At 42.0% G+C, this 27,008-nt stretch overlaps 1 protein-coding gene across 2 annotated transcripts in view; it reads left to right on the top strand.

Moving 5' to 3' along the window:
* The window catches only part of LOC140197774 (ADAMTS-like protein 1), a 568,572-nt gene that overhangs the window by 296,787 nt on the left and 244,777 nt on the right, over positions 1-27,008 (top strand). For both annotated transcript variants that reach the window (XM_072258217.1, XM_072258218.1), the window contains one exon: positions 11,524-11,651. In XM_072258217.1, the coding sequence (XP_072114318.1) occupies positions 11,524-11,651 (128 nt within the window). The remainder of the gene's footprint in view (positions 1-11,523; positions 11,652-27,008) is intronic.

Genomic DNA, 27,008 nt, shown 5'->3' with positions numbered 1-27,008 from the left:
AGCTTGGTGAAGTTTAAGAGGAACTTTGGTAGACACATGAATATGAAGGGAATGGAAGGATATGTGCAATAGTCAGGAAGGGGAAAAAAGGATAAATTGACATCAAGAGTGACACAACTTTGTGGCTTGAGCAGCCTGTCCAGTGCTGTACTGTTCTATAAACTGTACTCAAAGGTGGAAAGCACAGTGAACTAAATCCCAGCAGAATGAACTGAATCTACCCAACACAGCTGAAAATATCCCAACATAGAGAACTGTACCCCAACACAGTGAACAGTATCCCAACATAATGAAGTGAACCCCAAATGAGTGAACTTTAGTTCAGCAAAGTAAATGTCCAACAGCTGTCTGAAAACAATTGTACTTTCCTATAATAGTCAACCATACTCTCAATGCAATGAAGTGCTCTCAGACACAGCTAACATAATGAACTATGCCTGATCATATTGGACTATACTCCGATGCAGAGAACTGACCAGTACAGTGGAATGTATAACAAAATATGCCACCTGCATCTCCATTGCTTGTGAAGTTTATCCAGCACCATAGAGTGAACTCCATTGTAGACCCCTACAACCCAATGAAAGGACCCTAAACCTCTTATTCCTGTCAAGCCTCCACTTGGATGTATGTGCTGTATGTACTGTATATTATTCATGTTAAACACTTCCCATTGATGTGAGGTCCCATTCTCACTGCTCCTTGAGTAAAGGATCCTACCACAAATCAGAATTCCTCAACACAAATACTAACAGAATATTTGGGTGAAATATCTTGCAGCCACAAACCCTCCTGAGCTTGTTCTCAAATTTGACGGTGCATTACTCGTGGAATTTGTATAAAAATGTAAATAAAATTAGCATACTACTTTCAGCATGAAATGCTTATTCAGATTCCTTAGAGATGTCACGTGGGGTTACATGGGACGTAGAGCACAGAAACAGACCGTACTGTGAAAGGTTACTGGCTATAAATGGAAATGCGGAGTCAAAGTTACAGTCAGATCCGCTCCAATCTTACTAAAAGATGAAGCAGGCTTCAGGGACCTATTCACACTCCTAATCTGGGTGTTCATATGTAGCCTGTCCATTTTGATGTTTATGCCCCATTCAAGACACATTCTGTCTTTCCCCATTTTAGTCAGCGTAATCCCTGTTCCCTTCTCCCTCTTGTATCTGTTGAAGCTCACTTCGGAAGTACCTATATCCCTTAATCCCCATATTAACCACTCCCTGTGTGTATGGCTTCATATTCTTACAACTCTTTGGGTAAAGGAGTTTTCTCTCAGTGTGTACGTGTTTTGGCCTCTTGAGTTATGTTCTTTCTTTGAAGTGGAAAAATTGATGAATAAACTCTTGCTGGGCTTCCAGCTGGGTGTAGGTATTGATTACAACTGACATTTCGAAGACAAACTCTGCCACGTTCTTCAGGGATGATGCCTGGGCATGTCTAGAATGAAGGCCAAAGAACAAAGAAGCCTTGTCTTCTCTTTACACAATGATTCAAAGCAGCAAAACTTGCGCTGAACTTCCTCCCCGTAGAGGTAAGTTATAAAGGATCTAGTGCTTTACGTAGAGAGAAGACGAGGCTTTTATGTTCTTTGGCCTTGGTTCTAGGCATGCTCAGACATAACCTCTGAAGAAGATGGCAGAGTTTGTCATTGAAACCTCGGTTATTATCAATACCTGTACCCATCTGGAAGCCAAAGAAGAGTTTATTTGTCATATGCGCTGGGAGAGCACTAGATCTTGGAAATGCTTGCAATGCATGTACTCCATTATAACCAGATGTATCCTGACATTTTAGAATGTCTACTTACGATCACTTGAAACTTTTAGCTGGATACTTGATGTAGAAAACAACAATGAATTAGCTATCAGTAACTAAACAGCTAAGGAGGTGAGATGCTTGAGGTAGCATGCTGTGTGTTTACAACCTTGTAATCACCCCACAACCATCCACCTCCCCCCTCCACTCTACTGCTAACTTGAGTATTTGGCATTCGCATGTCATCTAGTGATTGTTCCCCTTGAGACATTTATCCCTAACTTCCAAATGACTCTTTTTAAAGATAGCAATATTGTATGAAGAATAGATCTGTGAACTAGAGTTTGTTCAGCTTTGGGTTCAAAGTTTGTTCTTTCATTCAACATGAAGTATTGTTTTCTTCATAAAGGCATTCTCATCATGAGGAATTGTCACTAATTCAACAAGGTAAGGCCGATACTTTGTTCTCAGGTGCCTGATTATACTTCAAAACAAACAATCTGTTGGATCTCAGCAGGTCGACCAGTATATGTGGAAGAAAAAGAATTGGCAATGTTTTAGGTTGAAACCAGATCCAGGGTCTTGACCCGAAAAATCAACAATTCCTTTCCTCCACGGATGCTGATCAACCCACTGAGTTCCTCCAGCAGATCATTTGTTGCTTCAAATCCTGGCATCTGCACTCTCTTGTGTCTCTGCCTAGTTATACTTAGTGTGCTGTCCACCGCTCAGCATGGATGTATTCAATTACATACCAGGGGAAGAGCTTGTCTGTCTACAGCTTATGATGATTATTTAGTGACTGAAGTAGCTGCACAGAACTATTTGGCCTGCCGCTCAGTAGTCTTGTGTGAATACTTTGCAGCCCTGCTGTGTGATTTGGTAAATGTCCACTGGAAGACAGGATAATGCACACAGGATAAATATGTTAAGGGATGTGAGAGGAGTCTGGGTGGCATTGTCAGGAAGGAGAGGTAAATCAAGAGAAGAATTGAGAAGTGATCAAAAAGGGAAGGGAATCTAGGCAGGAGTTGTTGGGAAATGGAGATACCAGCAAAGAGAAGGGAATAGGATATTTGGTTATGAAGGAGAGAAGAATTGGTTTTGGAGTCACTGCCACAGGAAGGGCTAGTCTTAAGTGTCTTTGGTTTGATTAGCCCTAAGCTGCAGCGTATGTTATGTCAGCCTCATGGTTGGTCTTTATCTGGAGTCAGGATTGTTGCAGTTGAATTCGGTCATTCTTGAGGCTAGATCTCTATGCATCTGGATTGGATCTCGGTGAATGAATGAGCAAAGTGAATTCAAGATTTAAAAAAAGTCTTTTTTCTGATTTTGATTTTCCTTCCATCTGTGACTGTCATGAGAAGGAATGCATTCTGTGTTGGTACAGGTGGATTTAATTCTGGAGATCTGTGAGTGTGTTAGTATGTTGAAACATAATGTTTAATTCCAAAATGAGATATCCTTATGAAGAAATGAATTAGGATTAGGAGTAGGTCACTTGGACTCTCAACCCTACTGCACTATTTAATAGAACTGTGATTGACCTCAACTCTTACGTTCCTATCTATCCCCCGTTGGAGTCGTGAAATCAGAGAATCATGGAGAGAAGCAGTGTGGAAGTTTCAATCCACTGAGGCAATGTCGCTCAACAACAACCCACTCATGCTAATGCTATATAAACTCCATTTTAATTTGCCAAACTTTGTTCTCAACTGCCTCCAAGATTATAGCAGTCACCTACACCTAAACAATTTACAGTGGGCAATTAACCTACCAACCCACATGTCTTTGGGCTGTAGGGAAAAACTGGAATACTTGGACGAAACCTATACGGTCACAAAGAAAACCTGCAAATATCACATAGCCAGTAGCCAAGGTCAGGATTTGGCCCTACGTTTCTAACACTTTGAGGCAGCAACTCTGCTAGCTTTGTCACTTTGCTGCCTTGAATGTTTTTTTATTCCTGATCTATTAAGAATGTATCCACCTCCTTCTTCTTTAAAAATATTGGTAATATTCAATCCCCATTTGAGAAAAAGAAATCCAAAGATTCACAAACCCTCTGAGAGAAAAATTTTGCAAATCCTCTGAATGCCTCTAGTCCTAGATTGTTCCACAAGTGGAAACGTCTTCTATTCACCCACTGCATCTAGACTTCTCAGGATCTTTGTTTCAGTCAGGTTGCCTCTTCTAGACTCTTATAGAAACTAACACCAATTGTATCTATCAGACTAGGAGCTTTCTCTCAAGTGTTTCCAATATATTAGCACTTTTCCTTAAACACGGAGACCAACACAATGCGTTGCTCGATGTGATGTCACCTGGACCACACAAGATAACTAAAGGATAACCTCTGATTTCAAGTTACCAGTAACAGATCATAACACTTTGCTTGTCTTCCACACTACTTGCTGTATTTGAATACTAGCATTTTACAAATCTTACACTGGGTTGTTTACATCCTTCTGCATCTCAGAACTCTACAATCTTTCACCATGTAGATAGTGATTTTTTTTCCCTGGTAAAGTGGAGAGATTTCACAATTCTCTGTATTATACTCCATTTGTCAGATCTCTGCTCATTCTTGTTACCTATCTATATCCTTTTATACCTTATTTGGCTCCCTCACAATTTACTTAACTAGCGATGTTTATTCCATTCACTATACTGTAACTATCTGTATCTCAGTAATGATCGTCGTGACACACAGTTCATTAGATTATGCCAACCAGAAGGAGAAACTTTTATAACTAGTCTCTGTTTAATGTTAGCCAGGCACTCTTCTATCCATGGCATATTTTTCATCCTACACCATGAGGTTTTATTTGTTATAATTATTTTTGATGTGATATCTTATCAAGATTTCTGGAAATCTAAATATAGTACGTCTATTGATTTTCCCTGTAGCCTTAACAAAATCACAAGCACAGAAGGTTCTTCCAGAGTAACACACACAAAATGCTGAAAGAACTCAGCAGGTCAGGCAGCATCTATGGAGTCAAATAAACAGTTGACATTTCAGGTCAATGCCCTTCATCAGGACCGGAAAGGAAAGGGGAAGGAGCTAGAATAAGGAAGTACGGGGAGTGGAAAGAGTACAGGCTGGCAGGTGATAGGTCAAACTAAGTGGGGGGGAGGGGTAGTGAGGTGAGAAGCTGGAAGGTGATAGGTAGAAGGAATCTGATAGGAGAGGACAGTGGAACATGAGAGAAAAGAAAAGAAGATGGTCACCAGAGGGGAGGTGAGGAGAAGAGAAAGGATGAGGGGAACTGGAATGGGAGATGGAAAAAAGAGGTGAGAAGTATAATTAATGAAAATTAGAGAAATCAATGCTAGTGCCAACAGGTTGGAGGCTACTCCAACCTGATGGGATCTATCTCTATGTGACTCTCTTGTCCACTTGTCCCTCCCCACTGAACTCCCTCCTAGCACTTTATTTAATTCTACTTTCCATTCTGATATGTCAGCCCATGGCCTTCTGTACAGTCACGATGAGGCCACCCTCAGGTTGGAGTAGCAATACCTCATACAGTATTCTGTCTTAATAGCCTCCAGCCACATGGTATGAGTAACAATTTCTCTAAATTCCAGTAATTACTCCCAATCCCCTTTATCTTTTTCCATCCCCCATCCTAGTCCCCTCTTACACCATCTCTTCTCCTCACCTGCCTATCACCTCCCTCAGGTGTTCACTTCTCTTTCCCTTTCTCCGATGGTCCACTATCCTACAAGATCCCTTCTTCAGCCCTTTACTTCTTCCCCTATCACCTCCCCACTTCTCATTTCATCCCTCCTCCCTCACCTACCTATTTTCTCCCTCACCTTGTTACATTTAACAATCTTGGCTATTTTTGAATGACTAAGGACATCAAAGGTTGCAGAGAGAAGGCAGGAGAATGGGGTTGAGGGGAAAAATAAATCAGCCATGATCGAATGCTGGGGCAGACCCAACAGGTTGAATGGCTTAATTCTGCTCGATGTCTCATGGTCTTATGGAGTAAAAGTGGTATATTTTTGGACCTTCATGTCTGCTCATTGAATATTTAGAGATAAAGCTGTGAGACTATTTGCAGGCACTTGATACTTCTGTTCTCTGAAAGTAATTATATCTGTAGAGAAAAAAATCTCCATGTGTATTGTACTCATGATAAAGTGGATGAGCTGTATCGTACAGTCAAGCACTGCAGATTCACTGATGGAAAACCTCTCTGAGCAGTGAATTGGAAGGTAGCATGCTGTGATAGGCACTGAAGTGGATAATGGCCATGACTGCAGAGAGCATTGAGACTCACTGAAACTTTGGAAGTGGCCAATGGAGAAGAGAAACACGTGAGTACAGAGTAGAGAGTGTTGGTGTGTAACTGCATACCGTTAACATGCCAAGATTGGGGATCACATTTCAGCTTACCCTGTTCATTGCATATCTTTCAGTATTAAAACCAAGTTATAATTCTAAGCATCATGCATATTGAACATTAACTGAGTTTGTTCATCTGTTCTGAATAACAGCTCTGAGCCAATTAAAGTAATGGATTTAAATGCCATAATTTGCCCTTTTATATTATCCTAATTTAAACAATATACAAAAGTACCCTCAGGCTGTGAGACATGGCATGTATACTAATTCCCAATTGGATCGAAAGCAGGGCGAGAGAGAGATGAGCCTCAGTCTGTAGTCGCATGGATTCTGTGCTTCTCAAGCAAGTGGAAAAAATGGGCCATGCTCCAGCAGTGAGGAGGAAGGTTTTTGTAATCCTAGGAATGCTGCCCTATTACAGTGAGGGAAACTACTGCTGTTTGCAATTAAGATATGGTATGTACTTGGAAAATGTGTGTAAGTTTATTTGGAGGAATGCATAGTTAAACTCTCTACAGGTAACAGTGTATTTTTTAAAATACATTAGACGACACCACCTGCAGTTGTGTTGATTCAGTGTAGTTTATTTGTAGAACAAAATATTTGTTTCAAAATTGTTATGAATATTTCTGCATAGATCGATCCATGTAAAAATTGCAGAGTTCCTTTATAACATATGAATATAGGCATTGCTGATCATTTTTTCCCTTGGTGAAGCTGGAGTCAGCCTTTGAAGGATGTTTCAGATTTTGGAATAGTGCATTCATCTGTGACAAACACTCCTCGGACAACATGATCCATGTTCCCCTTCAATATTCCAAAAGGAACATTGTGCGCAGAATGTTGTGACGTCATCCTGTGCACCCCTGAAGTGGAAGTTGGCTCAGGTTTGCAAAGGTGGCCCATTTGTGAAAGAAATCGACTGGAATTCTGGAACTGAAAGACCCATTATGTTCAAAGGTTCTAGGAGAAAGTGTTTTAATAACCTTTATTTATCCGTGTCATGGAATCATAGAGAAGTACAGCGCAGAAACAAGCCCTTTCAGCACATCTAGTCCATGCCAAAGATTATTTAATCTGCCTATTCTCAGCGACATGAACCAGGACTATAGTCCTCCATACCCTACTATTCATGTACCTATTCAAACTTCTCTTAATGTTGAAATCGAGATTGCATGGGCCACTTGTGCTGGCAACTCATTCCACACTCTTAGGACCCTGTTGAGTGAAGGAGTTTCCCCTCATGTTTCCCCTAAACTGTTCACCTTTTAATCCTTAACCCAAAACCTCTGATGCAGTTCCACCCAACCTCAGTGGAAAAAACCTGCTTGCGTTTACCCTATCTATAGCCCTCATAATTTTGTATACCTCTATCAAAAACTCTTTTCAATCTTCTACGCTCTAAAGAATACAGTCCTAACCTATTCAATCTTTCCTTATAACTCAGGTTGTCCAGACCTGGCTACATTGTTGGAAATTTTCTCTGTACTCTTTCAACCTTGTTTACATCTGTCGTGGAGGTACATTGGTGACCAAAACTGCACACAATACTCCAGATTAGGCCTCACCAACATCTTGTACAACTTCAACATAACATCCCATCTTCCGTACTCAACTCATTGATTTATGAAGGCCAATGTACTAAAAAATTTCTTTACAACCCTCTCTACCTGTGATGCCATTTTCAATGAATTATGTACCTGTATTTCCAGATCCCTTTCATCTATCACAGTGTTTTTATCCATCTTTAGTAGATCCCAAATCCTGAGACCAAAAAAACCAGAAGACATACTGTAGGAGCAGCGTTAGGCCAACAAGCCCATTGAGTTTTCTCCATCATTCCATCATGGCTGATTTGTTATCCTTTTCAACACCATTTTCCTGCCTTTTCCCTTTGACACTTTACTCATCAATAGTCTATCAAACTCCGTTTTAAATACTTGGCCTTCACAGCCATCTGTAGAAATGAATTCCACAAGTTCACCACCTTCCGATTAATAATCAATTGCAGTCCTGAAGAAGGGTCTCAGACTGAAACGCTGGCTGTTTATTCACTTGTATAGATGCTACCTAACCTGCTGAGTTCATCCAACATTTAGCATCTGCAGAATTTCTTGTGTTTCCGAAATTCTTCCTCATTCCTGTTCAAAAGGGACATCCTTGTATTCTGAGGCTGTGCCCTCTGGTCCTAGACTCACCGTCTATAAGAAACGTCCTCTCCACATCCACTCTATCTAGGACTTTCAATATTCGGTAGGTTTCAATGAGATTCCATTTCATTCTTCTAACTTCTAATGAGTACCTACCCAGAGCCATCAAAACATCCTCACACATTAACCCTTTCATTCACAGGATCATTCTTGTGAACATCTCTGGACCCTTTCAAATTCCAACACATCCTTCCTTTGATATGGGGCCTAAAACTGCTCACAATACTCCAAGTGCTGTTTGACCAATGCCTTATTAAGCCTCAGCATAATATAAACACACACAAAATACTGGAGGAACTCAACAGGTGAGGCAACATCTATGGAAATTAATAAACAATCGATGTTAACGGGCCGAGACCCTTCATCAAGTCTCAGCTCGAATTGCTAACTGTTTATTCAGTTCCATAGATGCTGCCTGACCTGCTGAGTTCCTCTAGCATTTATGCGTGTTCCTCTGCATTTCCAGCTGCAGTAGAACCTCTTGTGTTTGTGCTCAGCAACATATCTTTGCTTTTATATTCAAGTCCTATCGAAAAGAATTCTAATATTGCATTTGCCTTCCCTAGCACTGGCTCAACCTGGAAGTTAACTTTTAGGAAATCCTGCACAAGGACTCCCAAGACCCTTTGTAACTTGGATTTTTGAATCTGATGGAATGATAACATGGGTTTAGTGTACCGTTAATGCCAGTGGAACCTTGGTGATGACATGGACTCAGTGTGCTGAAGTGTATTTTTACATACTCTGTGAATATAAAATGCTGGATTCCAGAGACTCTACATACTTCCTGCAGCCAACATTGAACCTCATCTCTTTAATAGTATCTTTATAGGTTCACCTTCAAAATATTTGACTGAATTCATTTGTACAGTACATTTCCAGATTAATGCAATAAGGGGTTATGTTCCACTTTGAAACTGCCTCCAAGAATTCAAAGTTAGGCCTCTTCTACTGAGTGACCTTTATCCCTATTCACTCAATAGAACTGACAAACACTCCAATGAAAAGCTGTGCGGTCTGGTATCATTGGCATCCATTTCCAAACCTCCAGTTGGAGATACTTTGCGGCCCTGAAATAGACCATGTGGTGTTGGTAGGTTTGTCTCAAGTAGATTGTCTCCAATCTCTCTTATATTTGCAAGGATGGGGTATTGTCAATGATACAACAAAGTTCAAATGGGCTTGATGAGACAGATGGAGGCATAGTGGTTCGCCTGAATGGATATCTAGAAGCAGGGATCAGATCCGTAAAATGAGGGGCCAGCTATTCAGGACAGTGATAGTCAGAGAGTTGTGTAGCACAGGAATGATCCTTTCAGTCCACCTGATCATTTTGTCCTTCTATACTAATCCCATTTGATCTATGTCCTTCCATATCATATCTGTTTGGGTGCCTGTTGGAATTTCTCTGAAATATTGTGATTGTATTTAATTGCACTATCTTCTCTGACAGCAAGTTTCAGATATCAACCACTTTCCCTCAAAATTCCTTCTTTTCACAAGAAATCTATGTCCTCTTGTTTTTAATGCCTTTACCATGGGAAAGAAAGAGTACATGCTCTGTACAAATGGCTCCTATAATTTTATTTACTTCTATCAGGTCACTCCCTCAGTTACCTTTACTCCAGGAAAAACAATCCCAGCCTTTCCAATCTTGCTCTGTAACTAAAATTGTCCAATCCCGCAAAATCCTGTTGAATCTCCTCTGCACTCCCTACAGTGGAACCACACCTTCTTATCATGTGATGACCTCAACCAACATACAATACTCCAGGTGTGGTTTAACCAGCGTTTTATGAAGTTGCAGCGCAACATCCCACATCTTCGAAGGCAAGCATTCCATGTGCTTTCTTCTCCACCCTCCTTAACGAATTCGCCACTTTTAAAGAACTATGAACTTAAGCCATTTAAGCTCTCTCCTCTGGACCAGAACTCAGAGATGAGAAGTATTTTCTTCACCTAGAGGATGGAAAACATTTAAAAATCTCTATCCAAGATGATTATGGAAGTTTATTTGCTAACCAGATTCAAGATAGAGACTGATCGATTTTTCAGTATTAAGGAACTCAGAGTTTATGCAGTAAAGTGACACTCATAGCACCAGATGCTCTACTCATGCTTATACTTCCCATATTCTTCTTATGTATTTATGTAGTTTCTCCTAGGTAAATATTTGTATTTTTCTGAGATGTTTTGGAAATGCAGCATCATGTAGTTTGTAAATGATATGACTGATAATAAAATCTGCAAAATGTTGTGGTTCCTTGCCCAATGCTCAGAGTAACTAGTGTCTCTACATCTTAACTGTGAACAGCTAGATAGAAGCACTAAGATCTGGGCAGATCGGCTTTTCATCCTCATTTTGTATAGTTACACCCACCCACAATGTCCATTCAGTCCCAACTCAACCGAAACCGACACTGCATCCCTCTCCATTCGATCACCACCCAAACCCAATCCTTCCTCAAATCTCATCTTCAGTCCTAACCCCATTCCTTGCCCCAAACAATCCCCAAAATAACCCACCTTGCACCTCATGTTACTCATCTGCCACTGCAACTACACCACAACCCCGACGCAACCCCACCTCAGACCGCTTTCCCAATCTGACCTAAGCCCAACCTGCACCCCTTTCTACCTTCAACTCCTGCCCTCATCATCCCAACTGTACCTCTACTTCTACCACACTCTCATCGCCTTTGAATATGGCTGAGATGGAACCGATGATTGGAAGAGAAAATGAAGGGCAAGACTTGAAAATGTGACGTAATGTAAATTGTGTCGACAAATTTGCACTAACCGCCATCAAACATTAGTCTTTTGTTGCGACTCCTTCACACTTTGTTTATTCAGAAACATTATTTGCTGCATGAAATGTTTCATCCGAAACTTAAAGCCCCTTCATAAAAGAAAGTAATACTGAAATAAACACTGATCTCTAGCATTGGGATCTAATCTAATTAAAATATCACATTAAAGGACTTGAATTGCCTATGAACGGTGCACCTACTGTGAGAAAAACAATTTCTTTTTATTTTTAATTATGCATAATCTACCTCCAGGGCTAAATATCCACCAAACACTCAATCTTACATGAAGCTGGGGATGTAATTTTCATGGATGTTCTCTGCTATGATATCTGTTGTCTTGAATATTTTTAGCTAAAAATGGTCCTGTGTCTTTCAGAGTTGGCAGACAGCTCACTCAGAGGAGGATGGAGATTCACAGTGGGATGCCTGGGGCCAGTGGAGTGATTGCTCACGGACCTGTGCTGGAGGTGCTTCATACTCACTGCGGCGATGTCTGAGTAGCCGGTAAGTGCCTCCTTTGCTTTTAGTTCCCTGTCTGGTTGGCTCTGCAGAGTTGATGTCAGTGCAGTGTGTCAGACTAAAACCAGATTCCTGCCTCAGTGTTCTGGCTGGCCTGACCAGTGTAAGGTGCTCCTGCTGCATGAGCTGTACTCTGGGCCTGTTTGGAGCAACTAGTGAGTGACTACTCAGCTGCAACCGATGTCATCCAGTGCCTTTTCCTCCCTGTCATTTTATAGGCAGATTGAGAGTCTGTGCCTGATAGCTGCAGGAGTCAGAAAAGAGTTTGTTTCCTTTAACTTCTCTCAAACATAGGGGTTGCTGGGGGTCATTTGAGATCAGCACTGTGGGAGCATTCAATCCCTAGAATGCCCATCAACTGCTAAAAAAAAGGGCACCATCAGAAAGCCGAATGCAAATGGAAGTGAAGATGAATGAATGGTACCTGGCAATCACCTTCTTGATTACGCAGAGTAACATTTCTTTGCTTTTAAAGCCTTAATCGTGAAACAGACTGTTAACTCACTGTTCCCCAGGACAGAAGAAGACTATTAACTCATAGACTGACTGACTGCCCACTTCCCTTCCCTCCATAGGTGCTGCCTCACCCATTGAGTTCCTCCAGCATTTTGCGTGTTGCTCCGGATTTCCAGCATCTGCAGTCTCTCTCTGTCTTGATTTCAGCAAAAGCTCTGCTGAATGTTGGCTGCATTCTAAGAGGCGTTGTTCGGTTGAATGAGCCCATATGTTTTTGATGCCATGGCCTTGGCAACTGATGTATTAGGGGAGGAATAGGCAGCCCATTCCTGACGGCATTCAGTCATTGCTGAGTGATCTTGCTTGGTGCCGACTCAAACATCTCAATATTTCTTAGCTAAGCTCTTTTAATTTCCACAAAACTCTCCAAGTTATAAATAATTTATATTTGTAAAGCTGAAGCAGGTGGCACTAAAATCCTAAATTGTTAATTCTTTCATGTAATAACAGAAAATTTCAAACCATTCACTATGAATTAATTAGTGGGGATCATATACTATTACACCTCTTATTCTTGCTGAAAATCGTTTCCAAATGTAGAATTAGCTGAATATATCAATTTTCACTGGGCTCATACTTAATCTGAACAAGGTTTCAGCAATTCTTTCCCTTTCCAACCATTCTCGCTATTAGCTTAGTTGATATTTTATCACCAGCAAGCACAGGAAAGCCAGTGAAAGCGCACAAAAGTAGTCCCAACAAAAAGCTGTGGTTTACAAGAGTTTCAGGAGATGTATGCAAGATAATGTATTTTTAACCAATCTCAGACAGTGTTGCTCACCCTCTCATTCCTGTCCCATTCCTTGACCCCTGTCCTGTTCCCTGACCCCTATCCCATTCTCTGACCACTGTTCCACACAGGGCCTAGTCCCCTTTTCCATGCTTGCAATTTTGCTCTGTCTTTTGTACTGTGCTTTAAGGTCTTCTACTCAGCTGACCTTGCTGTTGTGGTATCTTCTGCTTGCCTGTTGTGATTTGTATGTGCATCAGGTTAGTGTGTTATAAGTCAGATCCTGCATCTGATGTTTATGTGTATCTGTCATCATGATCTGTATTTTCCTTGTGGCTGTCGAATGTCATTCATGATCCATAAGTTGCTACCTATTGCTGTCCTTCCTTGGAGGTGAACACTCTGTCGTTTGGGTAATGATGCCCTTTACAGCTGCTGATTTGTTCCCATTTCTAATTTGCGTGTGAACTTATTGTCCATTTATGCACAAGGCTTGTTGTTGCCTGTTACAAGGTCAAGGAGCCATAGCGAAGTACAGCACAGAAACCGGCCTTTCAGCTACTTTAGTCCATGCTGATACCATTTAAACTCCCTACCCCAATCGATCCGCACCTGGACCATAGCCCTCCATACCCCTACTATCCATGCACCTATCTAAACTTCTCCTAAACATTGAAGTCATGCTCACATGCACCATTGTGCTGACAGTTCATTCCACACTCTCTTGGCCCTCTGAGTGAAAAAGTTTCTCCTCATGTTTCCCTTCAACTGTTCACCTTTCATTCTTAAGCCATGACCTCTGGTTGCAGTCCCACCCAACCTAAGTGAAAAAAGCCTGCTTGTATTTACCCTATCTATACCCCTCATAATTTTGTATACCTCTATCAAATCTCCTCTCAATCTTCTATGTTCTAAAGAACACAATTCTAACCTATTCAATCTTTCCTTGTAACTCAGGTAATCCAGACCCGACAACGTCCTTGTAGACTTTCACTGTACTCTTTTAACGTTGCTTATATCTCTCATGTAGGCAGATGACCAAAACTGTACACAATACTCCAAATTAGGCTTAACCAACAACTTATATGACTCCAACATAACATCCCATCTCCTGTACTCAATTCATTGATCTATGAAAGCTAATGTGCTGAAAGCTTTCTTTACGATCCTATCTACTTGTGGCACCACTTTCAATGAGTTATGAACCCTGTACTCCCAGAACCCTTTGTTCTACCACACTTCTCAGTGCCCTACCGTTCTCTGTGTAAGACTTACCCTGGTTGTCCTACCGAAGAGCAAAACTATGCACTTGTCTGCATTAAATTCCATCTGTCATTTTTCAGCCCATTTTCCAGTTGATGCAGATCCCTCTACAAGCCACGATAGCCTTCCTCACTGACCATTACATCCCCAATCTTGCAGTCATCCACAGATTTGCTGATCCAGTTATCTTTGATATAGATGGCAAGCAGCTACACCCAGCACTGATCCCTGTAGTACACCACTGGTCACAGGCCCAGTCAGAGAGGCAGCACGCTCCTATCACTCTCTGGCTTCTCCCACAAAGCTAATGTCTAATCCAATTTACCACCTCATCCAGGATGCCAGGTGACTGAACCTTCTTAACCAGCTTCCCATGCAGGACCTTGTCAAATGCCTTACTAAAGTTCATGTAGACAACATCCAATGCCTTGCCTTCATCCACTTTCCTGGTAACTTCCTTGAAAAACTCTATAAGATTGGTTAGACATGACCTTTCACGCATAAAGCCATCACGACTATCCTTAATCAGTCCATGTCTATCCAAATACTTATATATCCAGTCCTTTAGAATACCTTCTGATAACTTTTCCGGGATGTAATTTCCTGGATTATCCTTTTTAAACAGCAGAACAACATTGGCTATCCTCCAGTCCTCTGGTACCTCTGCTGTTGCTGTGAATGATTTAAGTATCTCTTCTTGGACCCTGGCAATTTCTGCATTTGCCTCTTGTAGGGTCTGAGGGAACACCTTGTCAGGCCCTGGGGAATTATCCACCCTGGTTTGCCTCAGGGTAGCCAACACCCCCTCATCTGTATTACCCCCTCTTTTTCATTCTGTACAGGGTCCATGAAGTTGCTGCTGCTTTGCCTCACTTCTATAGACTCTGTGTCTGCCTCCTGAGTAAATACAGGTGAAAAGAATTCATTTAAGATCTCCTCCATCTGTTTTGTCTCCACACATGGATTACCATTCAGGTCTTCTGGAATGACCAATTTTGTCCCTTTCAATCCATTTGTTCTTAACATATCTGCAGAATTCTTTAAGATTCTCCTTCACCTTGTTTGCTAGAGCAACTTTATACCTTCTTTTAGCTTTCCTGATTTCTTTAAGTGTTCTCTTGCATTTCTTATACTCCATGGGCATCTAATTTGTTCCTGCTTGCCTATAACTGTTATGTACCTCTTTTTCTCTTAATCAGAGCCTCAGTATCTCTTGACAACCAAGATTCCCTACACTTGTTATCTTTACCTTTTATTCTGACAGGCACATACAAGCTTTGTACTCTCAAAATTTGAGTTTTGAAGGTTTCCAATTTACCAAGTACACCTTTTGCCAGAAAACAATCTGTTCCTATCCACAGTTGCCAGTTTATTTCTGATAAGATCAACATTGGCCTTTCTCCAATTTAGAATCTCAGTGTAGGGACCAGACCTGTCTTTTTGCATATTTACTTTAAAACTAAAGGCATTGTGTTCATGGATGCAAAGTGTTCCCCTATACAAAATTCTGTCACCTGCTCTGTCTCATTCCCTAGTAGCAGATCCAGTATCACACACTCTCTCATTGGGACTTCTAGTACTGATTAAGGAAACTTTCCTGAGCACATTTGACAATCTCTGTCCCATCTAGTCCTTTCACAGTCTGCGATTCCCAGCCAATCTGTGGAAAGTAATAGTCACCTACTTTACTGTTTCTTGCAACAGTCTGTGATCTCTTTTCAAATTTGTTCCTGTAAATCCCTAGGACCGTTGGGTGGTTTATAATATAGCCCCACTAACATGGTCATACCTTTCAATTTCTCAGTTCCACCTATAACACCTCTCTGGTGTTACATGGTGTGAGCAGAATTATCTGCAGCTTAATGTGAAAAAGATTAAGGATCTGGTGGTGGACCTGAGAAGGGCTAAGGCACCGGTGACCCCTGTTTCCATCCAGGGGGTCAGTGAGGACATGGTAGAGGATTAAAGAATACCTGGGGATCCGAATTGACAATAAACTGGACTGGTCAAAGAACACCGAGGATGTCTACAAGAAGGGTCAGGGCCATCTCTATTTCCTGAGGAGACTGAGGTCCTTTAACATCTGTCGGATGATGCTGAGGACGTTCTATGAGTCTGTGGTGGCCAGTGCTATCATGTTTGCTGTTGTGTGCGAGGCAGCAGGCTGAGGGTAGCAGACGCCAACAGAATCAACAAACTCATTCGTAAGGCCTGTGATGTTGTGGGGATGGAACTGGACTCTCTGATGGTGGTGTCTGAAAAGAGGATGCTGTCCAAGTTGCATGCCATCTTGGACAATGTCTCCCATCCACTACATAATGTACTGGTTGGGCACAGGAGTACATTCAGCCAGAGACTGATTCCACCGAGATGCAACACTGAGCGTCATAGGAAGTCATTTCTGCCTGTGGCTATCAAACTTTACAACTCCTCCCCTGGAGGGTCAGATACCCTGAGCCAATAGGCTGGTCCTAGACTTATTGCCATCTGGCATAATTTACATATTATTATTTAATTATTTATGGTTTTATATTGCTATATTTATACTCTATTCTTGGTTGGTGCAACTGTAATGAAACCCAATTTCCCTCGGGATCAATAAAGTATGTCTACCTATGGTCAATTTCTCCAGTCTGTCCTGACGGAGCACTGCTGTAACATTTTCCCTGACTAGTAATGTTGCCCCTTCTCCTTTAATCCCCCCCCTTTGTCACATCTAAAACAACAGAACCCTAGAATATTGAGCTGCCAGTCCTGCCTCTCCTGCAACCAAGTCTCATTAATGGCTAAAGCATCATAATTCCAGGTGTTGATCAATGCCCTGAGCTCTGAGCTCACCCACCTTTCCTATGATAAACCTTGCATTGAAGTATATGCAGCACAAGACAATAGTAATGCCATGCTCAACCTTCTAATTCCTAACTTTGAGGTCTTACCAAAATCTGCCTCCACAACCTCTCCACTAACTGTTCTGGCACTCTAGTTCCTATCCCCCTGCAACTCTAGTTTAAACCTCACCATGCAGCATTAATAAAACTTCCTGCTAGGTTATTAGTCCCTCTCCAATTCAGGTGCAAATCATCCCTTCTGTATAGGTCCCACCTTCCCTTGATGATCCAATGATCCAAAAATCTTATGCCTTCCCTCCTTCACCAACTCCTTAGGCTCATATTAAACTGCATCATCTTTTATTACTGGCCTCACTAGCACTTGTCACAGGTAGCAATCTGGAGATCACAACCCTGGAGGTCCTTCCCTTTAACCTAGCACCTAACTCCCTGAATTCCCTGTGTAGAACCTAGTCACTCATCCTACCCATTTCATTGGTACTTATATGGACCACAATCTCTGGTTGTTCACCCTCCCACTTAGGAATGCTGTGGACTTGATCCGAAATGTCCTGAACCCTGGCACCTAGGAGGCATCATACAGTACAGACCAGAAAATATAGACCAGTGAGTCTTACTTCAGTGCTGGGCAAGTTGATGGAGAAGATCCTGAGAGGCAAGATTCATGAGCATTTGTAGAGACATAATCTGAATTGGGATAGTCAGCATGGCTTTGTCAAGGGCAGGTCATGCTTTACGAACCTGATTGAATTTCTTGAGGATGTAACAAAACACATTGATGGAGGTAGAGCAGTGAATGTAGTGTATATGGATTTCTAAAAAAGCATTTGATAAGGTTCCTCATGCGAGGCTTATTCAGAAAGCATGGAATCCAAAGAGAACATTGCTTTGTGGATCCAGAATTGGCTTTCCCACAGAAGGAAAAGTGTGGTTGTAAATGGTTTGTATTCTGCACGAAGGTCGGTGACCGGTGGTGTTGCACAGGGATATGTTCGGGGACCTCTCCTCTTTGTGATTTTTATAAGTGACCTGGATGAGGAAGTTAAAGGAGGGGGGGGTTAGTAAGTTTGCCGATGATACAAAAGTTGGAGGTGTTGTGGATAGTCTGCAGGGTTGTCAGAGGTTACAGTATGAGATGGATAGGATGCAGAACTGGGCTGAAAAGTGGCAGATGGAGTTCAACCCAGATAAGTGTGAAGTGGTTCATTTCAGTAGGTCAAATTTGAAGACAGAATATAAAACTAATGGTAAGACTCTTGACAGTGTGGAGGATCAGTGAGATCTTGGTGTCTATGTCCATAGGACACTCAAAGCTGCTGCACAGGTTGACAGCGTTGTTAAGAAGCTGTATGGTGTGCTGGTCTTCATCACCTATGGGTTTGAGTTCAAGAGCCATGAGGTAATGTTACAGCTATATAAGACCTTGGTCAGACCCCACTTGGAGTACTGTGCTCAGTTCTGGTCACCTCACTGCAGGAAAGATGTGGATACTATAGAGAGAGTGTAGAGGAGATTTACAAGGATGTTACCTGGATTGGGGAGCATGCCTTATAAGAATAGGTTGAGTGTACTTGGCCTTTTCTCCTTGGAGCGACGGAGAATGAGAGGTGACCTGATAGAAGTGTATATGGTGATGAGATGCATTGATCATGTGGAGATCGAACTCATTCATAAGGCCAGTGATGTTGTGGGGATGGAACTGGACTCTCTGACGGTCGTGTCTGAAAAGAGGATGCTGTCCAAATTGCATGCCATCTTGGACAATGTCTCCCATCCACTACATAATGTACTGGTTGGGCACAGGAGTACATTCAGCCAGAGACTCATTCCACCGAGATACAAAACAGAGTGTCATAGAAGGCCATTTCTGCCTGTGGCCATCAAACTTTAAAACTCCTCCCTTGGAGGGTCAGAAACCCTGAGCCAATAGGCTGGTCCTGGACTTATTTCCTGGCATAATTTACATATTACTATTTAATTATTTATAGTTTTATTACTATTTAATTATTTATGGTGCAACTGTAACAAAAACCAATTTCCCCCAGGATCAATAAAGTATGACTATGACTATGACTATGACTATGAGAGTCAGAGGCTTTTTCCCAGGGCTGAGATGTCTAGCACGAGAGGGCACAGTTTTAAGGTGCTTGGAAGTAGGTACAGAGGAGATGTCAGGGGAAACTTTTTTACGCAGAGAGTGGTGAGTGCGTGGAATAGACTGGCAGCGATGGTGGTGGAGGCAGATATGATAGGGTCTTTTAAGAGACTCCTAGATCGGTACATGGAGCTTAGAAAAATAGGGGGCTATATGGTAGGGAAATTTTAGACAGTTTCTAGAGTAAGTTACATAGTCAGCACAATACAGTGGGCCAAAGGGCCTGTAATCTGCTGTAGGTTTCTATGTTTCTATACCATCTGGGAATCTCGTACTCAGCCACAGAACCTCCTGTGCATTCCCCTAACAAATCCCCTACCACCACGGTGTGACTCTTCCCTTCTCAGTCATAGAGACAATCTCAGTGCCAGAGATCCGACTGCTGTGACTTCCCTCTGTTAGGTCATCCCCCCAAAGAGTATCCAAAGTGGTACACCTGTTGCTGAGGGGGGTTGGCCACAGGGGTACCCTGCACTGGCTCATTAACCCCTTTCTCCTTCTGACTGTCACCCAGTGTCCTTCGTCCTGCACCTTGGGAATAACTACTTCTCTGTGTGTCCTATCTATCAACCCTTCAGCCACCCGGATGATCCGGAGCTCATCCTGTTGCAGCAACAGCTCCTTAACCTGGATTGCTCGAAGCTGCAGCTGGGTGCACTTCTCGCCATTGTAGTGGTCAGGGGCACTGGAGGTCTCCCTGCAATCCCGCATCCTGCAAGATGAGCATTCTGCTGTCCTGCCTGGCATATCTACTGTCCTAACTGAGCAGGTGTAAAGAAGGGAAGAAGAAAAAACTTTACCTAGAGCTTTTCTTTTCATGCCTTCTCTGACTGAAGCCTCGAAGGGCTGAAGCCTCACCACTGTAACTCTGTCCACTTTAAGGCTGCTGAGCTTGCCCTTGCCTCTCTTTGATTTGCTTTTGCTAATCAATCCCAAACGCTTTCTGGTGGCTAGTCAGAGTTCAAGTAAGCTGCTGTGATCTGCTGTTGCCTCTTTCTACTCATTCAATGGACCTGAGGGAAATCCCCTCCTCTTAAACTTCCGATGTCCAGATTGGTCGCTGGTCAAATAAACTGCTGTGATCTGCTGCTGCCTTTTTCTAGGTGGGTTATCTTTTTGGGGTTGCATTGTTATTTTGAGAGCTGAAAAATGTGATGAAGGGAGGAAAAGCAAAGAGAAAAGGAGATCAGAATGGTGAGGGAATAAAAGGAAAACCTTACATTTGATTTCTATTAACTGGGGTTGTCCCAAAGCAATTCACAAGCAGGGAAGCACTTCTTGAAATGTAGCACAACAAACAATCTGCTGGACGAAGTCAGCATGTTGAACTATCTTTATGGGGGGAGGGAATGGAGATCTGAGACTGCAGACAGCAATTAGTTTGCTGGAGGAACTTGAAATGTATCTGGTTATTGCTGTAATATGAGAAACCATTTGTGCCCAGCAAGATCCCTGAGCCACAGGTGTGGTAACAGGTGGATAATCTGTTATTGTGATGAAGAGCATATTCAATTGATGTAAGAGCACGAGTACGCTATTTGGCCCTTCAAGTCTGTTCTGCCATTCATCATATGGCCTTGGTTGTATCTCTCATCCAAAAGATGACAATACTGACAGCGTAGCTCCTTCAGTGGTGCCAGCACTGCAGTGCCAGACAAGATATTTTAAGTCTGGAATGAGACGTTTGATTTTCTGCCTCAGAGGTGAGAGCTGCCCACTGGGCTGAGAGACGGCAGAGTGAAGGATGGTAGAGAAGTGACACTGCTGTGGGAAAAAGGACGTGACAGGGAAACTTCTTATTTGTACTTTCTTACCAAGCAAGAGGAGGCTTTTTACCCCATGAGACCATGCTGTCTCATCATCCAATCCCATCAACGCCATTCCCTCTTACTTCTCCCTAACTCGTTTTCTCTTACATGCCGACCGATTTACCCCACCCCCTCCCCTTACTCACACACATTAGAGGCACTTTACAACTGCCAGTTAATCTACCAGCAGGTCTTTGTGTCCTGGTGGAATCTGGGTTTCTGGAGCTGCACTAACTACTGTATCCCTCTGCATCCTTTAATTTTGCATTAGTTATTCTCACAAGATTATCTCAAATGTAAGATGAATGACTACTGTGAAAAGAAATGTCAGTGTGAGAAACAATAAAAGGTGGAATATAAGTGTTGGAATTGAGAGAAGCCAAGGGGAAATAGTTAGCAAGTAGATCTGATCTACAACTTTATGAGTACTTTGACCAGGAGGCATCATTACAGGTCCTCGTGCATCAATTTCACATTTACATTGTCACAAGTGGGGAAGCTCAATACTAAGGACTGGTTCAGAAGATTATTGAGGAGGAGCTGCTCTAAGGTTACAGTTTGTCACATGGTGTGGACCAGGCTTGGTTTGGGACGAGTGGTGAGTCATCTGCAGTTAGATTGAGCCTGAGGTTGGATACATGGCTATGGGTATGTTAAGGGCAGTGTCTTAAAAAGTTCAGGCCCAGGCTCAAGGTCAATTTCAGGGAAGGATCGGTCCTGCGTTCCAGCACACTGATGAGAAATATGTCTGGTGTGGGATGGGAATACGGTTGATGTGATTGAAGATTGGGCTCTCCATCCAGTTCCTCAGAACAGATCACTGGATTTGGATCTGAGCCAAGCTAGTATCAGAGGAAATATGATAGTTGAAGGATCTCATAGTCTGATGTTGTTTAGTGAGTGTCCCTAATTTCTACCACTGTGCTCTAGAGGTATTGTTTCATGGAAAGAGGCATAGTTCTCTGCACAACTAGTGCAGAAATTGAAAGAGGGAACTAGTAACTCATGGCCAGCAGTACTCAGTCATACTTCTGGATTGAAGCAAAATGATCTGGAAATTGGATTTTGTGTAATCATGAAAGAAATGCCAAATATTTTGTATTTATATTTCTATTCATTTGTCAATTTCAATGTGAATATTGATGTACGTATATTATTGGAGACTGAGGCAATGGGAGCTTGGACATCTACATAAGGGGAATGGGATGTAGTACATTAGTATCAGTCACTCACCACTCTGGAAGTCACTGATCTACAGTACACTGGCTCATAGAGACTTGACATAAAAACATTCATTCCAGTATTTGAAGTGCACGATCACCTGCAATCTATTCCATCTTTTTTGGCACCCCTGACTACTTTAGCACTGCATCAATTTATGTAGTTTTTGCTCTAACCTCTTAAATCTTTCTACACCTCCACCCCCTTATCCCCTTTCCTTTCAGAAGACTTTCTGTGAAATCTATCCACTCACCAGATGAGAGATATGAGATGTCATCTCACTGAACATCTTGTTCACCATCACATTGTGCATCTGTGAAACATTTTTGTCAGACTTTTTCCAAATGATTACATTATTTATCTATAGAGTCGGGTGCGGTCATTGTGTCATACAACATGGAAGCAGGTCATTCAGCCCATCATGGTCTTGGCAACTGATGATCATTCATTTGTATTAATCCCATCTTCCAGTCCTTGGCCTACAGCCTTCTATGCTTAGGCGATTCAAAAGCTTCTCCAGCCACTTAGTAAATGTTGTCCATCATGCACTCAGACAATGTTTCTAGGTAACACACATATCCACTCTAGATAAAAATGGTCTCTCCTCAGATCCCCTCTTATCCCTTACTCTAAATCTAAAATTTCCTGCAGTGTACTGCATGCTTACCTCAGTCATATTCCCTTCAAAACCCTGCTCTTCAGAGAAAACAGCTCTAGCTTCTCTCGACTCCTCTATCACATCTAATTCATTCATACATATCACAAATAGCAAGGGTCACAGCACAGGTCCCTATGGAGCACCTTTAGTCAAAGGATTCCAATCACAAAACCACACCACTATTATCACTTCATGTCTCTAATGGCCAAATCAATTTTGAATCCTATTTACTTATTTGCCATGGATTCCATGGGCCCTGGACCAGTCTTCCATGCGGAATCGTGTGACAGACCTTGCTGAAGTCCCTATAAGCCACATCTACTGCACAGTCCTCATTGATACACCTTGTTGCCACCTCAAAAAACTTGATAGATTCATAAGACAGGATGGCAAAGCCATGCTGCCCAAATATGTTCTAATTTAAAGAAGTTACTGTAGGCCTGTTGGCTAAACAAATGTGCCCTTTGTGCTTTTATTGGCTCTTTCAGTTGGAGATACTTACCAACGTAATAGTGGAAATCAAATGTTTGAACCTCTGTTGCACTATGGAGTAAATTCTGAACAGTCATCCTTCATGTCTGCCACTGGGGCAAGGTATCTCCTCCGGCTGCCCTTTTCAACAACTCATGGACTTGAAGAGGAAATTAGTTTGGTCAATTTCCTCCTCTTTCTTAATAGTCATGGTGACAATGGGTGACTTACTGGGACTGAACAAACACCAACGTACTATTCTGGTTTTGCTATGTTTGCATTTTGCACTTATTATAGTCACCCTATGATAGATTACTTTTCAGTCACTGAATAAAGGAGATGCTATCTTTATCTCAGCCTTTTGCCAATGTTTTGGGATTTGATCACATTGTGTCATTCTGTTTGAAACGTAAACCTTACTCATACTTCAGTGGAAATCGATGAAACTTTAGCCACTTTCCAGACAGTCAGTGCGCAGTACAGGGAACAGAAGTATTGCATCAGTCTGATAGATGGAATAGTGAGAAAAAGACTCTGGTGTACTGATGACCCATGCTACAGATTTTGGAGTCAATGTAGACACAAGACCAGCCCTGACCTCCCAAGTAGTGGGGTGGTTAGTACAATGCTTCACAGCACCAGTGATGATCGATTGGGGTTCAGATCCCGCCACTGTCTTGAAGCAGTTTGTATATTCTCCCAGTGATCACATGGGTCTCCTCTGGGAGCCTGGTTTCCTCCCAATTTCCAAAGATGTATGATAGGGGTTAGTAAATTGTGTTACATACTATTCTGGCACTGGAATCATGGCAAGACCTGCAGTCTGTCCCAGGCACAATTCTCAGACTGTGTTTTGTCATTCACGCAAGTGATGCATTTCACTGTGTGTTTTGATGGTTCAATATACATGTGACTATTAAAGCTAATCTTTAATCTTCAATTAATGCATCTTATGGAGAGATATATAAAGCACTTTGAAGACATGATTTAATGAAGTCGGAAATAACAACAGAAAATGATAGAAATACTTTGCAGAGCAGGCAGCGTTGGTGACGCAGCATTGCAAGGGATGTGGAGGGTGGTGGGATGAAAGGTAAGAATTCAAAACCTCGGCTTAGAGAGCGTTAGGGAATAAATGATATACAATTAGACGGTGTGGAAAGTCTTATCATCAGTCAAATACGGCCAAAAGAAATAACTTTAGAGAATGAAATGGGGCCCTTACGGGTAGTAGATAGGTAGGACAGTCAAGGTAGCTGCGTGAGTCTGCTGGCTTGTAACAGATTTTTATGGCTAGCCTATCCACTGAGGTGGAACAAAGGTGTCCAGAAATGGAAACAAAGAGTCGGAGGATGGATCATGTGAAGGTGACATCAGCTGAAGTGAGGTCATTTTAGAGTTCTGAATGAATGAAGCAGCTCTGAGACAGTCATTGATGCATGGGGAAGGGAGTTGATGGACTGAAACCAAACTGTCCCACATTTGTCACAAAAGGACAAGCATAGCACATGCCCAGGTGAGTGCCCTTGTCCAGACTTTTAATCTAGAGAAAGTGAATGGTGAATGAATATGAAGTAATTATTCTACATGAGGGTAGATCTGCTGGGCAGGATGGAGTGTTGGTATACGACTCTTCAGGCTGCTGTTCAGGGAAGAAGCAGAGAGGCCCCAGACCCTCCTGGTAGCTTTGAAGTAGAGGTAGAAAATACTGGAGTTATTCAGCAAGACAGTCAACAAAAATGGAGAGAGAAAGTGAGTCAATGTGCAAGATCGTGTTTGTAGCCCACTGCTCATTGTGTACAGTACATAAGCACTGATTACTACCAGCATTCACATGAGCACATTCCTCATCATTGTAGCACTCGAACATGGAATGCATCGGAGTGAGGCACAATTGTGTATGACCTCTTGTTCCACCCCTTGGCCGCTTGACTGCTGCATCAATTGCAGTTACTTATCTGCATGAAAAAGGTGAGTGGATATAAAGAGTTTTTTCTCATAGAGCCATGGAACACTACAGCACAGAAACAGGCCCTTTGGGTCATCTAATCTATGCCAAACCATTAATCTGCCTAATCCCATCGTCGTATTTATTGCTCTTAAATAAGTAACCTATCCAATGTATTTATAAATTAATTTATTATTTTTTTAAATTATTTAAATATTCTCTAAATGCCCCTGATCATTGGAGACCTTTAAGAATAGAGGAAAGACCCTCTGACCACAAGAGACACCTGAGGCCCAAAAGTGGATCATGAGCCACTCCACTTACAAATTGCAGAAACTGGACTTTGAGATGATGGGAGCCACATACATTCAAAACAACAGGGCAATTCATAGAAACTTCTCCCCTTCACAGAGGAATCTACAATCAGAGAGCATACATTAATAGTAAGGGACCAGAGCTTTAGTGGGATCTGAGGAAGATTTTTTTTGCCCATATTGTCAATGAAAATTCAGGAATTTCAAGGTGAATTTATTATCAAAGCATATATACTTCTCCATATACAACACTGAGATTAATTTTCTTCCGGGCATTCACAGTAAATACAAAGAGACACAATGAATTAGTGATTGATGGACAACCAACCAATGTGCTAATGACAACAAACTGTGTGAATACAAAAAGAAAAATACATACATAATAAATAAATAAGCAATAAATGTCAAGAACATGACATGAAGAGTTCCTGAAAGTGAGACCATGGGTTATATTCTGTTCAATGTTGAGGTGACTGAATTTGAGCGAAGTTATCCCTTGCAGTTCAAGAGCCTGATGGTTGAGGGGTACTGACTGTTCTTGAACCTGATAGTGTGGGTTTTGATGCTCCTGTACCTCCTTCCTGATGGCAGCAGTGAGAAGAAAGCATCGTCTGGGCGGCAGTGGTCCCTGATGCTGGATGCTGCTTTCCTGTGACAGGGTTTCATGAGGATGTGCTCACTGGTGGGGTTAGCTTTACCAGTGATGGACTAGGTTGTATCTACTACTTTTTGTTGGATTTTCCATACAAGAACATTGATGTTTCCATGCCAAGCAGTGATACAACCAATCAATATACTCTCCACCACATTTCTATATAAGTTTGTCAAAGTTTTAAATGACATCCTGAACCTACAGTCCAGAAGCTGCTTAAAAAAAAAAGTAGAGGTGCTGCCATGCTTTCTTTGTAATGATCCAGGACAGATCCTCTGTGATAACACCAAGGAACTTAAAGTTGTTGACCCTCTGCACCTCTGATCCTCAATGAGGACTAACTGATGGACCTCCAGTTTCCTCCTCCTGTAGTCAATAATCAGTTCCTTGGTCTTGCTGACTTTGACTGAGAGGTTGTTGGTGTGGCACTGTTCTACCAGATTTTCAACCTCCCTCCTACTTGCTGATTCATCACCACCTTTGATTTGGCCAATGTCATTGGCAAACTTGAATATGGCATTGGAGCTGTGCGTAGCCTGACAGTCATAAGTATAAAGTGAGAAGAGCAGGGAGCAAAACACACATTCTTGTGGTGCACCTGTGCTGATGGAGATTTTGGAGAAGATGTTGCTAATTGGGGTCTGACTGGGGTCTGCAAGTGAGGAAATCGAGATGCAATTTCACAAGGAGATATTGAGGCCTAGGTCTTGGAGCTTATTGATTAGTTTTAAGGGAATAATATTGAATGCTGAGCTGT

Source organism: Mobula birostris, chromosome 5 (genome assembly GCF_030028105.1).
Source record: "Mobula birostris isolate sMobBir1 chromosome 5, sMobBir1.hap1, whole genome shotgun sequence".
NCBI lineage: Eukaryota > Metazoa > Chordata > Chondrichthyes > Myliobatiformes > Myliobatidae > Mobula > Mobula birostris.
This window is presented reverse-complemented; position numbering and strand designations above follow the sequence as displayed.